The sequence below is a fragment of the Sceloporus occidentalis genome, unplaced genomic scaffold (assembly GCF_023333645.1).
Source record: "Sceloporus occidentalis isolate IW3139 unplaced genomic scaffold, rSceOcc1.0.p SCAF_55, whole genome shotgun sequence".
NCBI lineage: Eukaryota > Metazoa > Chordata > Lepidosauria > Squamata > Phrynosomatidae > Sceloporus > Sceloporus occidentalis.
In genome coordinates, this window is record NW_028317035.1 from 5741661 (window position 1) to 5755691 (window position 14031).

At 41.9% G+C, this 14031-nt stretch overlaps 1 protein-coding gene across 2 annotated transcripts; it reads left to right on the top strand.

Moving 5' to 3' along the window:
- The first annotated feature begins 7811 nt into the window (after window positions 1-7811).
- LOC149287986 (actin-binding protein WASF2-like) lies at window positions 7812-13178 on the top strand. 2 transcript variants are annotated; one of them, XM_089492351.1, is made up of 8 exons: window positions 7812-7941; window positions 9727-9861; window positions 10006-10159; window positions 10270-10387; window positions 11732-11865; window positions 11940-12077; window positions 12193-12644; window positions 13021-13178. In XM_089492351.1, the coding sequence occupies exons 1-8, from the start codon at window positions 7812-7814 to the stop codon at window positions 13176-13178; spliced, it is 1419 nt and encodes a 472-aa protein (XP_089348477.1). The 2 variants fall into 2 exon arrangements, with proteins under 2 accessions (XP_089348477.1, XP_089348478.1); XM_089492352.1 differs by having other exon boundaries at window positions 11732-11862; window positions 11943-12077.
- Window positions 13179-14031: the final 853 nt, after the last annotated feature.

Consider the following 14031-nt stretch of genomic DNA (forward strand, 5'->3'; position numbering starts at 1 on the left):
CTGGTTAAACAATACATTATGTTGGGATAGCTCTGTTTCCTCACTCACTTGCCTTTGTAGAATAAAGGGTTGAAATGCTCGACTGTCATTCCAAGTCAAGTGGAGTACAGCCATTCGAGTTTAGTTTTGTATTGAAAACCTACCTTAGGTGTATATCATGGAGGCAGCCATCTTTTTTTCTTTTACATGGAAATGGGCGATAAATGTAAAATACTTAAAACCGTGGTAAACATTTTTTTGGTGGCTGCACGTGCAGGCAAAGCCATTTTGGTGACCATGGCCCTCTTCTGGTGGCTGCAGATATATACATGCTGATGTCTTCTATTGACTAATCCTGCATTGCTGAAACACCACCATGGTATTGCAGATCATTGGTGGTGATGTAGTACATGGATAGGACTGCTAACCTGCAGAGCTAACATTTTGTCAGTACTTGTTAAAGAGGCCTTCCCAAGTATGGGGAGACACTTTGTGGAAGTACTGTAGTATTTCAGTGGGAGTCCCAACTGCAAACATGTATAGAAAACTGAACTCTTACCTGGGAATTCCTTTTCCTTGTCCAGTTCCTTGGAGGTAGCAAGATTGCTCTGCCTATCCGGTAGGGCAGGAACAAATAAAAAGTGTAACTTCAGTGTAATTAACAAGAGGGAGAAAAATACACCACTGAGAAAATGAAGAAGAAAAAGGAATTTCCAGGTAAGAATTCAGTTTCATTGCCATTCCTGGTGGGGAGAGAGAGAGAGGGGTAGCAGGGAAAAAATTATGGGAAATTACAAAGCAGCCTGAGGAACACTCCCGCCAAAAAGAGAGTTCCTCTGTTCTGCAGTGGTTGGTGGAGGTATGGATATTTTCCATGTGGCTGCTTTGCAGATCAGACTCAGGTGAACACAGGTGGCTTATGGCCAGAACGTAGATACTAATCGGGTGTAGTGTGCCTTCAGACCAGAGGGAAGTTGAACCTTGGCAGTCACATAGGCTTCAATGATAGCTTGTCTAATCCAAGGCTGATGGAGGATCTGGAGACTTTCATCCCCTTAGTTGTCCTTGCAGTGGAAAAAAACTGAGCTGGGGGTTTGCACCAGGACTGGAAACGAGACGGGTAGAAACCCAAGAGAGATAAAATAAATGCTTCACCTTGTGCAGATGTGAAGCCATGAGGTTTATGTCTGGTGTCCCTTATCTCTCTATAATGGCAAGGAAAACATCCTGTGTAAGATTCGACTCCTGAGTAGAACTGGTGGCTGAGGAGGTATGCTCGAACGTTGGCGGATCCCCGAACATGAACTGTGGACAGATGAAGTTTTTTGCTCTGCCCATGAGCAAACCTGTGCCGTTAGAGACTCCAAAGCCTTGTCCCTTGTTCCCTCATGCTTCTTTTTGAAGGCTATGACTGCTAAAAGTTCCAAGTGATTAAGAAGACGGGCTTCTTCGGGAGACCAGGTCCCCCTGTACAAACTTGTCCCTCAAACTGGGATCCCAACCGTGAAGCCTGGAATCTGTGAAGACGGGAGTCCATTGAGGAGATTTCTATGTGAAGCCTTGCAGAATATTTTCTTCAACTGTACCAATTGAGTAAGAAATCGAGACCTTCTTTTAGAGGGAGAGATGAAATCTGTCCCAATGACAGCAGGAAGGCTTGAAGTGGCTGGTTGTGGGCCAGGGCCTGGAGGACCACAAAGTCACCTGAACTCATAAGTCCCAACAGGGACATGTCGCAGAGGATAGAGACAAGAACATCTTGGTGTAGCCAAGGAAGGGAACAGATTTCTTGGAGAGGATGACTTCCTCTATATCCAGAGTTCCTCTGATCGCTAAAATCAAATTATCACTCTCCTCCACATTGAAGAAAGTCTTCCCCAATTTCCCCTTCATCACAAGGGGGAGCATAATAAGGGGGGACATTTAGCTTCTGGGGAAGTGCTGGCCTCTCCAGAATGGGGAGGATAGGCTGTAGGATTGAGAGGAGCCGAAGCCTGTTGAGTAGAAAGGCTCTTGAAGTGGACTGTACTTCTTACCTAAGCCAGACGAGGCTGAATCTCTAACTCTGGTGCATGATGAGCACAACAGTGTCTTCTTACAGGCGGAGCATGCAGGATATTTGATCTTAGAGGTAGTCCTTTTATACAAGTCCTCTTACTTTTAATAAAAGTGTGGTTTTTCTTTTTTTGTTCGGCCAAGTGAATCCTTAATTTTCGGTTTTGGTCCATATATATCTGTGTGTGTGTATATATGTATGTGTGTATTACTTTTCCATGCTAACAAACATTACTTCATTGGTATGGGTGCCATGCTGTGGGGTTCTGTGCTTCAACCATCCTGCCATTTTTTTCTGTGTTAACAGTAAATGATGGTCATGTCAGTGCTTATGTGCATGTATGCACCTCCACTGTCCACTTAAGTGGAAAAAAACAACTTGCTCCTGCATTGAGATACTTACTGTAACCACAGATTATTAAATTGTCTTAACAAGAGCATTGAGAGCTGGCCACTTGCGTCATTGATGGTCCTTGCCAATTTGCTGGTGTGCGCACTTATGCAGCTGCCACAGAAAACGCAGTGTGTCCGGGTAAATTAAAAAAAAAAAAAACAAAAAAACGTAAACTCTGTCTCCTTTGGATTCTTCCATATAAGATAAGTTAATTTAAAAAATTAAATGGTTGATATTATTGGTACTTTTATTTATAAATATATTTTGAATTGATTTGATAAGGAATGCAAAACTACGGTGTACATAAGTAGAGGAAGTAGTATCAGAGCTGACCCTTCAGAATATAAAATGATGGGTTAGAATTGTTTTATATATTACCATCAAATTCTGCAGAGCTGTACAGAGGGTAGACAGGGCATAATTAGAATATAACATAACCAGATGACGGGGTCCTGCTCAATTAAGCTTACAATCTAGAGGGTTGTATTGATCTTTTTCTTTTCTCCGTCGCTCTTTTTGTGCCTCTGGGCTAGTCCTCAGTGATCTGCCGATGTATTATACCTGGTGGGGTATACAGGTCCATTGATTTCACACACTATAATATTCTAGAGAGAGACTGAAGTGCGTCAATCTGTATCCGTTTAGTACACAGAGAGGCTAATGTATTAGACTTAGTGGACCGGACCCATTGATTTGTATGTGAGGATATGTAGATGTTGGATTCCAGATACATCTTGGAAACAGAGAAAAGTCCATACTCTTTAACCTTGCGCTATAATAAACAGAGCAAAGGCAGTCTTCCGTTCTCCCGTGTAAAGTTTACACAGAAATGTACCAATGGTTGCTGAGATCAAGGGCTTACGATTTGGTTGCCACATGATATGTGATGAGGAAGTGACCAGATGTGATGCTCAAATGTGGTCTTGGCACCAAAGAGGAACTGGGACGCTGGAGCAGCGATTTTGGTTGTTTAGGGAGGGGTTGCTGAGAACACATTTTCTCTTTCTAGTTTACAGGGGAGGGGGGTTGGGGAGTGCAAAGAGCTCAAAACCAGACTCACTAGGGTAATATGAAACATCAAGTACTTTCCTTACAGTCGCCCCGGATTGTGACATTGATATTGTTCATCTCCACGTGTTTTCTGTATTGTGAATCATTACTACTATTGTGTAGACACACAAGCATTCCTTTTAATTTTAATGTTAAGTATTCGTGTTAATGTGCAGAAGGGGGGAGGTGCTGTGCGTGTCAGACTGGAATAACAGCTGGCCCCGGCGCTGAAGGGGTTACAGCTGCAGTATCTGGCTGCAGGCTTTGAGCTGTAACCAATGAGATGTGGAGAGGGGGGAGTGCCAGCCTCTCACACCTGGCTCTCTTGGCAGCTCTCTGTCCCTTTCCTAATCCCTCCAGGGCCTGCAGCCGCCTGCCTGCGTGATGATCACGCCAACACTAGCTTTGTATGCTTCGACTGGACGTGTGTAATGTGCTTATGTACATATATGTATGCGTGAGGATTGCTGCACCCGTTTTAGTGATTTCCTTTATCAAGCCAAAAGTAATACTGCATAAATATAATAGACTGATTCTTGAATGCACAAATACTACTTATGTAGCCAGCAACTAGAACCAGTAGAAATTATATTTTTCCTGGTCTGAATGCCTATATACAATGTTATACACTTAGTGCACATATGTATACATGTGTTGATGGGCAGTGTTCCAATTTAAGTGTGTGTTTCAAGTATTTCGGCCTACAAACACTGTACATTATTGCTTTGGTTATTCAGCATGCCCAAGCTTATACTAAAAAACCCCACTGATTTCTTTTTTCCAGAAATAAGGATAAAAAAATGGATTTAATTTAGTTATTTTCAGACAGTGATCCAGTCACTGGCAGCCACTTGTGCTCTTGAAGCAAGTGATGGCATTTTTACCTTAATGCAGGCCTGGACTGGGACAAAAAAATAGGCCCGGGCATTTCAGACTGAGCAGCCCATTTTTATGAAAAAAACATATATGTACATACATATACATAATACTTGGTCATTCAACATGGGAAGCCTGAAGCCACAGTGTGAAGCCACTAATCCTTGAAATAAATATTATAGAGTAAATAACACAATACCTTAACTTTTCCACTAAATGATTTTGAATTCAGGAGGGCATTTTATCTCTGGATAAGTAAAAATGAAATAGTTCCTACTGTAAATTAAGGAAACAGATAACCAAACACACACACCAGGACAGGGTTTTTCACACCGACACCCAGACACACACACACACACACACACACCAGGACAGGCTCTGCCACACCGACACCCAAACACACACCAGGACAGGCTCTGCCACACTGACATCCAAACACACACAAACCAGGACAGGCTCTGCCACACCGACATCCAAACACACACACCGGGACAGTTAAAAAAAAAAAAAAAAAAAAAAGCTTCAGCACTCAACTCCCAAGAAGCTGTGAGCTAGCAGGAAAAAGGGGCAAAACCAAAACAGAAAGCATAACAAAAAGAGCAACGTTTCGGCCAAACAGGGCCTTTTGAGCTTGACAAAGGCCCTGTTTGGCCGAAACGTTGCTTTTTTGTTTTGCTTTCTTTGAATAAAGTAACCTAAGGATTGGAAGCTGATTGGAGTGCTGGGGTTCTTTTCTGTGTTCGTACACACACCAGGACAGGCTCTGCCACACCAACACCCAAACACACACCCCAGGACAGGCTCTGCCACACTGACACCCGAACACACACACTAGGACAGGCTCTGACACCCAGACACACACACATCACGACATGCTCTGACACCCGAACAGTCACACAAACATACACACAACAGGGCAGGCTCTGCCACACTGACACCCGCATCCGGAGGGTTTCCACGGACGGTTTCACTCAGCCTGCTTGTGGTGTCTTTGCCACCAAAACAGCCTGCCTGTGGCATCTTTCCCACCAAAACAGCTTGCCTGTGGCATCTTTGCCACCAAAACAGCCTGCCTGTTGCATCTTTGCACACACATATTCATTCACTCGTTCACAAATATTTATTCACTAATTCACAGATAATCATTCACTCATTCAGATATTCATTCATACATTGATACTCATTAATTCCCTCATTCAGATATTCATTTACATATACTCATTCACATTCATTCACTCACTCCTTCACAGTTACTCATATGAGTAGAGGGGATCTTAACTAACTCCTGATCTTAGGTGAAGCCCTAATTATTTTAAGGGGCAAGTCTATACCCATTACATGTTCCGTTATCTCTGAAGCGCCATTTTCGGAAATAAACAGTACTGCTGCCTGTTGGTGCTGTTGGCACTGTAGCATTTGGACTTCTTAACATGCTGTGTAAATAGTTTGCCTTAAGTACTCTGCAGAGTCTTTCACTTAGAAACACTCCGAAAGAAGAGGTTGGAAGGCAATGGTTTATTGGCCGTGGGATCAAAATGTATGTAACTTATTATGAAAACATTATCATCGTTATTTTAAAAACAGCTCAACATATTTAACATACTAAAATTATCAACCTAATATGATTATTCAGTTATTTAAGGTATGTTTGGCAGACACTTGATTTTTATTAAAGTTGTGCTTACAGGAACAAGTGGATACAGGTCAAATACAGCTTAACGCGTTTTGCGCCCATGCTGGTGCTTACTCATATTATCTTGGTGGCACCTTTAACTCCCTGCACCCTACCAGATCCATCCAGGCCAAGGGGCCAGACCTATCGGCGTCCCCGGGAAGACTTTAGCAGGATTGGATTGCTTTTTTCAGGTATCCACAAAAGGAAATTTGTAAAAATGTTGCCCTAGCTCTGTATTTGCTGAGTGCTTAAGTGTGTCCTCTGTAGCATCACTTACTACAGAGTTCCAAACTGCCTGTGGAAGCAACATCAGCACAAGCGCTGTGTGTCATGGAATGGGTTTCCATTGGCCAAGCAGCTGCACGCAAGCTGAAGATCACTGAGCGGTGCCATAGGGGTTACACAAACCTATGTTTAGGCCATTGCACAACTGTTGGGAGATGAGGAATGCAGACGTTACTCGTCATATTGTCTGTGCACAGTACCGCCAGTCTCCGTAATCTCCATCATTCTAGATCCTGCATCTTCTAAGCCTCTGCTCTAGCCTTCCGCCTGCACGAAAATGTGTTAGGTCTTATCCCATTGCAACAGGTGGTGTTAAGTCTGTCTTCTGCCCGGTGTTAACCTTCTGAGGCCTCAGCTTCCCTGGTCTCTGTGCTCCATCCTATCAGCATGGCTGGAAAACTTGACAGCAGCAACAGATGAAAGAAGACGATGTTCAGTTAGTTGTAGTCATATACACTATGTAGAAACAATACCACCCACAGTAAATATATGGAATTATTAGATGCATTGCTGTATTATGATAAAATTTAAGTTAATGGCTGAAAGTTGAACCGTAATCATCACATAATCACCTTCAATTAACATTTTGCAGCCACCACCCGTGTCTGTAAATGTGTTTATTAATAGAGTATGATAAGCAAGTGTCTGTAAATACATGTATCTCTATAAAAGACTCTGTTCGTAATGGGTACACGGGTAGTCATGTATAAAGCTACTTAGTTAATCCTGTTGCCTACAGTGCATGCTGGGAATTGCTAATTAAGGATGTCCGGCAGAGTCTCTCCTCTCCCCCTCCTCTTTGCCAGAACATTGCATGCTCCTGTCTATCTGCAGAGCTATCCAGAACATTCTGCCTGCGCCACCCTCCCTTATCCTTTTTTTGTATCTAACAATTGCCAAGAGATACACTGCATCAATATAAGGCACTGTTCAGTATCTGTGAATAGTTATCCAGCAACCCTGCGTTGTGCTGTCTTAATAGCACTGTCACACACTAAGAACCTGAAATGGTTACCAGTGCGTTACAAAGATTGGTGGTGTGTGTGTGTGTGTTGGATTATGATTTTAATGAAATTAACTATTAGTGAATAAGGGTTTGTCATGTAGTGTAGAAGAGATGAAAGTGGTGTAAGTCTCTGTATAGATAAACGTGTTACATCATTGTGTGAGGCACTCATTAATAGGTGTGTGGTTTCCGGAATCCTGTGTTCAGTCTCTTCATAATCTCTTTTCTAATAACGATAGACAGAGACGTCACTGCAATTTGAATATATATATGTATATATAAATATATATACTGTTATCATGGCCTCCTATATATATTTTACCTCTTGCTTTTGTATTTTGTCAACCTGTTTCCCCATGATAGTCACTGGCTACCTTCGTCTCATTTATAAAATTCTGATCCCATATTTATATACTTGTCCATACGCATACTACATTGTAGTCAAATCTCTGTATAACCAAATATTGAGTGCCCTTTCTTCCCCCCACAGGATGCCTCTAGTTGCTCGCTCGATTGAGCCGCGCCACCTGTGCCGGCAGAAGCTTCCCTCTGTCCAGAGTGAGCTGGAATGTATGACCAATCTCACGCTGTCCAATGTTATCCGCCAGCTGGGAAGTCTAAGTGAGTTGACAATGAAAAAATGGTGGTAATGTAGATGTAAACTGATCTGGGGAAATATAGGTATAATTTTCTATACATCAGACGATGCTGTTTGTTCCTAATCATGGAGAACTTTTTATTACTTGTTATCAGTAACAGGGCAACATACATCCCTGGTAAATATGCTTTTGAGTTTTAGTAAAATTTGGAAATGTAACCTCTTAATATTTGGAGACTTTTTTTTTTCTTTTTTTCATGTTGAATATGTCAGGGTTGAGAGAGGCCTGCAATTAAGCCTAAAGAGAGGAATACACTTTAAATGGGTGATATAATGGGTGCTCCACCTTAACTCTCCGCTACAATGGTCCCTACCCAATCTCATTCTCTTTCCTGAACCCCCCCCATACAAAGTATTTTCCTTTTGTTTCTCCACTCGCATTTATTCTTAATTTATTTTCTTTCAACCCTTACTGTTATACTGTCCCATGGATCTTCACCTTTGCACCCTGGCCCCTTCAACAGAATTTGCACCTTTTAAACCACTCGCTCTTATTCATTCTCCTACTTTGCTCTTCCACTGAGACCCTTGATGCCATTCTCTTTTATTGTTTGTTGTTTTTCTGTTTGTCGGTGGTGCATTTTATGCTCTTCCCCTATTAACTTTTTTTATGTTCGTACTCGTCCTGCACACACTCCCTGACTCTTTTATTATGGATGGTCTTCCTTTCAGCCTTACTGACATCCTTCCACTTTCACTGTCCCTTCCTTGGTCCTTGCTGTTGAGCCTTTCTCATTGGTAGGTGTAAGTAAAAACACACGGTATTCTGCATAACCTTTCAATATTACCCATGCACATCACAATTGTTTTACTCTTCACATGTCTTGTGCATGTTCTATTTCTATAAATTGACACTCGCTGCACAGGCTTTACCTTCCTTGTGTTCGCCATGTGTTCTGATGTTTACATGCTACTTCATATATACATATATACATGCTACTTTTATAAGATCTCCCTTTCACGTCTCTTCTTCTTTGTTTCATTGACATGCACACATCCTCCATTTTTCCATGCTTGTGTTTTCTCTGACCTTCTTTGTCCCTCTTTTACACTCCCTTTGTAAGCTTGTTTCACTTTCTCTGGTTGTGCCCTGTACCCCATTTCCAGCTTCTCTGTTAGGCACACCTTAACCATTCTCTGCATCTTACCACTTACCTTTTCATGCTTTCCCTTTGAACACACTGTGATCACCCTTTTTTTTTTTTCTCTGAACTCCTTGTGCTCATCATGCATTTTCTTCTCTACTCCTCTGCCTGTAGTGCCTTCCCAGTACTTTACTTCATTTCCTGCCTTAATTTACTGTCTTTTGGAATTATAACTTTTTGCTGTGTCTATTCTTTGATGCATCTTTTTGCCTGTTCTTTCACATTCCATCCTGTTCTTTTCCTTTTTTGTTTTTCCATGCATGCATTCTCTCTCCTAATATACTCCTTGCAGGTGTACACTTTCGTTTGATCCCTGCCTTGTGAGTTATTCTGTTTCTTGCCGTGTGTATACAATACAGATTTCCTCCGTTCTCTCGTTTTCCCTTTGCATTTCAACACACTAATGCTTTGTCATTTCAGTGCCCATGTCACACTCCTTTTCTGTGCTTGTTGCCTGTGCTGTTATTCCCTTTCATTCTCTGTTTCTATCCTCTCCCATTCTGGGGTTCCTTGTGACATATTCTCTCTTTGTATTACCATTGCCCTGAAGTAGCTGTTTGTTATACTTCCTTATTTGACATTGTATGTCACTCTTTGTTCTAGGTCGCTATGCAGAGGACATATTTGGAGAGTTGTTCACTCAGGCAAGTCATTTTGCATATCGTGTCGGAACCCTTGGGGATAGGGTGGAAAAACTACAGGTCAAAGTGACACAGCTGGACCCCAAAGAAGAGGAGGGTGAGTAGTGGTGTTGGGAACACCTAATTGAAAGGGAAAGAAACTGCATTAAATCTACACATAGTTAACACAAGCTATACGATTAATGATCCCATAGCTTTGTAATCTGTGGCCATTTAATAGTGCTTCTTCCTGTGCTTAAAGTCTCTCTCCAGGGTATTAATTCACGGAAGGCTTTCCGTAGTAACACCTTGCAGGACCAACAGCTGTTTGTACGTGACTCTCTGTCTCTTCCTGTGCATGAAACATACATGACCTGTAACATGCCACCTCCGCTCAACATCCTGACACCTTATAGGTAAGACTTCAAAGGGTGAGCTGTAAAGAAAATGAAAAAGCAATGAACTAAATTGAGTGCCAATGTCTGAGTAGTTGATTACCTTCATATTCCTAATTTCTAAACCACAGGGAAGATGGAAAGGAGGCCTTGAAGTTCTACACTGATCCCTCTTATTTCTTTGACCTGTGGAAGGAGAAGATGCTGCAGGACACAAAGGATATCATGAAGGAGAAACGCAAACACAGGGTAAGAAGCAGGTGGAGCACACTTTGCTTTGCTGGGTGACAGAAACGCACCAAAGAAGTGTCCTACCATCTCGTACACTGGTAGTTACTGTAAATGGTTGATGGAAAATCCCCAGGTCACTGACTCCTCCTTAGAATTTTTTTTTTTAAGCCAATACTCGCCTTGTTTTCTATTAAAACTATGGGGTTTAGTCACTAAATATATAGTTTGCAGAGGTGTGTGTGCGCGCAGGGTAATTGTGGCTTTTAACTCCCTCGATTCCCATTCGTTATGAAAGTCTGACACTAACAGGTTTCTCCTAATTGAATGGCCGAACTGGCCCCGCATAATGCATAGCTCAGTAGATCAGGATATTTTGGATAGATCTCACTGATTGAACAATGTGTTATACAAAGCCAGCCAAGCTCTTTCTGCAGTAAAAGCTCACTGGAATTCAACCCTCTTAATGTATAGTTACTTGCATCAGGTCTCACTAGAGTGGGAGCTGCCATCATCTTGCAAATTATGTTTTAACTTGCTGCATTGCTGCCGAGATATTTGTGATGATAGATTTACATAGGGACTATGCAGCTGTGAGCAGTCTTTAGAAGCTTAATCGCTGCCTGCTCACACAGTTCTACAGGATTATGTGAAGATTTGCATGAAAAGCCCTGGCTATACCTATGGTGGCTGTGGCAATACAAAATTTAAATCTTGATTACTTAAATGAGACAGCATTCTCATGATGGTATTCAGTTATGGTTTTAACTCGTATGTGACATTCATTTTTTTTTTTTTTTTTTTTTTTTGGTGCGTGTGTGGTAAATAGGCTATACCTTCTCAGCATTGCTAAAGTGGGTTTGAAATGGATTGAAATGGAAATTAAAGTGGTAGTTTTGCATTTAAAACACACTGTTGATTAAGTAAGAATTGTTTTATTTATGAAGAAACACTTGATATGTGAATGTGGGTGTCCATATTGAACATTTTGATGATGGTTAACATCCTTCCTCGGTCAGTGATCTCACTACGGACCGTTCTGATGAAAACCTCCCTTTGATACTTGTGTAAACAGGCATTTTTGACTTAAGTGGGTGAAAGTATATTTTTCCAATTTGCAGTTACTAGATTATGTATAGAAATGTGTGTGTGCAAGGTAACACAGCACCACCCATTAACAACCCTATGTATTTTTGTGGGTAATGCTTTTAGAAACGACCACTGCAAGGAAATTAAAACAGTGTTTCTGTTTCCTAACCTTATGCAAAGGTTAGTGATTATATTGTGTGTCAAGGCATTCAGCAACACCGTGATCAGCAGCAGGGGCTTTGAGAACATGTCTAGTAATCTTTTGAATCTATACAGAGAGAGAAGAAGGATAATCCCAACCGTGGAAATGTGAATCCACGTAAGATCCGCACTCGGAAGGAAGAATGGGAAAAAATGAAAATGGGTCAGGAGTTTGTGGAAGCCAAAGACAAGCTGATTAATGCAGGGTAATAGTCATTATCATTAGCCTGATATGTTTATACTGTATGTGTATATTCTCTGCCTTAAACCTTGTTGTATTTACTAGTTCTCAGAATGGATCTATTACATCTATGGATGGCACAGATGCGATTCAGTACCCACCCCCACCTCCATTTGAAGATACTTCCCCTGGTCCTCCAATTCCTGATGATTCTCTGCCACCTCCTCCTATGGACTTTGGGTAAGGTCTCATTGCTTGGAGACTAAAACAGAAAAATAAATTGCTGCCCTCCGATGCACACCTGTGTAGGTATTGGGACAAACAACTTATTTTGCTTTTTTGTTTTTTTCCTTAGTTTACCTGCTTCCCATCGTGTCAGCCTGGTTAGCCCTGCGCACCCTCCTCCAGATCCTCCCATTGGTTCCCCACTAGGAGGACGGCCAAGTTTCTCCCCTCCACCTGCTCCTCCTCCACCTCCTCCTATAGGTCTTCCTGACCCATCCTATCTACCTCCCCCATCTCCTCCATCTTGTCCTCCTATCCCAGGATTTCCTGCCCCTCCTCCTCCTCCAGCCCCTGCTGTCTTGGAGTACAACGCTGTCTCTCCATTGACCCCTGTACAACCCCCCACAGGAGGACCCCCACCACCACCTCCTCCGCCTCCACCACCCCCTCCACCAGGTCCCCCACCACCTCCTTCCTTCTCCCATTCAGAAGGAGAATCCACTGCCCACAGCTCAAAACCCAAAACGTCCCTTCCACCTGTAAGCGATGCTCGGAGCGACCTTCTGTCAGCCATACGTCAAGGTACGTCTTTCAATTGATTATCTTCTTCCAAATTTACCCCATGCTTTCTGCCTTAATCAGTCTCATCCACCTTAACATCCATGATTTTCGTTAATCTCTGCCGTAAAAATCTGCCTGCAAAGAATTATATGCGGTTTCATTTATGTTCTTACCAGCTATCTATCAGTCTGTTCCATGCTTTTTGTTTTAATTCTTACAGCTGTTGTATTTTCATCATTTCTCTACTTATGTTTAGCCTCTGCTGTTCTATCATCTTTTCATAGTGATTTCCTTTGGCATCAGCACACAACCTTGCTTTCTCACATGCCTTATCTTTACTGCTTGCTTCTAGCCTTTCCCCTGTGACCCATGCCATCTCAATTTTATCTCCCTCCAGGTTTCCAGTTGCGGAAAGTGGAGGAGCAGCTGGAGCATGAGAAGAGAGACGTCGGAGGCAATGATGTGGCCACAATCCTCTCACGTCGTATTGCTGTAGAGTACAGTGACTCAGAGGATGACTCTTCTGAATTTGATGAAGATGATTGGTCTGACTGAAAACATTGGCTGCTTGGTGGAGCAATATGAGAAAGATTGGAAATACATTGATGTAAAGGGAGGAAGCTGTTAACACAAAAGGCATAGTCTTTAAGGCATCTAGGAAAAATGTCGGCTTCAAAATCAATAGGATGCAAAATTGTACACTAATTCTTCCCTTAAGTTAAGGGTATTTTTGATAGGATAAGTGACTCCTCCTATTGATTGCATTAGCGACCATATTATAACCAAGACCCTACAAAGGTGCAGAAAGGGCACCTCCTTCCTCTGCTAAGGAATACACCTTTCGAAGGGGTATATGCCAGGCTTACCAGTGCTGCCTATGGAGTCCTACACCCCCTTTATGCTAAGATGTAAAAGCCCTCTGCTTTTTTTTCTTTGCACGTTTTCTTCTGTAACTTTGTAGGATTTCAGTATATATATTTCAAATAAGCTAAGAAACAAGAAATCCAAACAGTGCCTTGAATCTAACCATTTTAAAAGTGTAGCATCAGGACAGAGCAGTCTTAGAACCAAAGGATAATCCTTGGGGTGAATAACTCCCTCACCTAAACATCTGCATTGAATATAAAGTATGATAAAATTACAAAGTATGCAGAGCGGCAACATGATTAGAAATAATTATATATAAATATTGCAGGGGAGAGGTGGAAAAGTATACTTTACATATATATATATATGGGCCAATTTATATATATTTTTTACTTGGCATTAATGCTTTGCTTATGTCTGTATAGGTAGGTGACAAAAAAGCACCACTGAAGTCTCATCTTCTGGAAATCAAAGATTAACCCAGAAGTTGGCATGTTTTAGGGGTTGATTCTAAGCAACATGATTTAATTTAATATTCCCT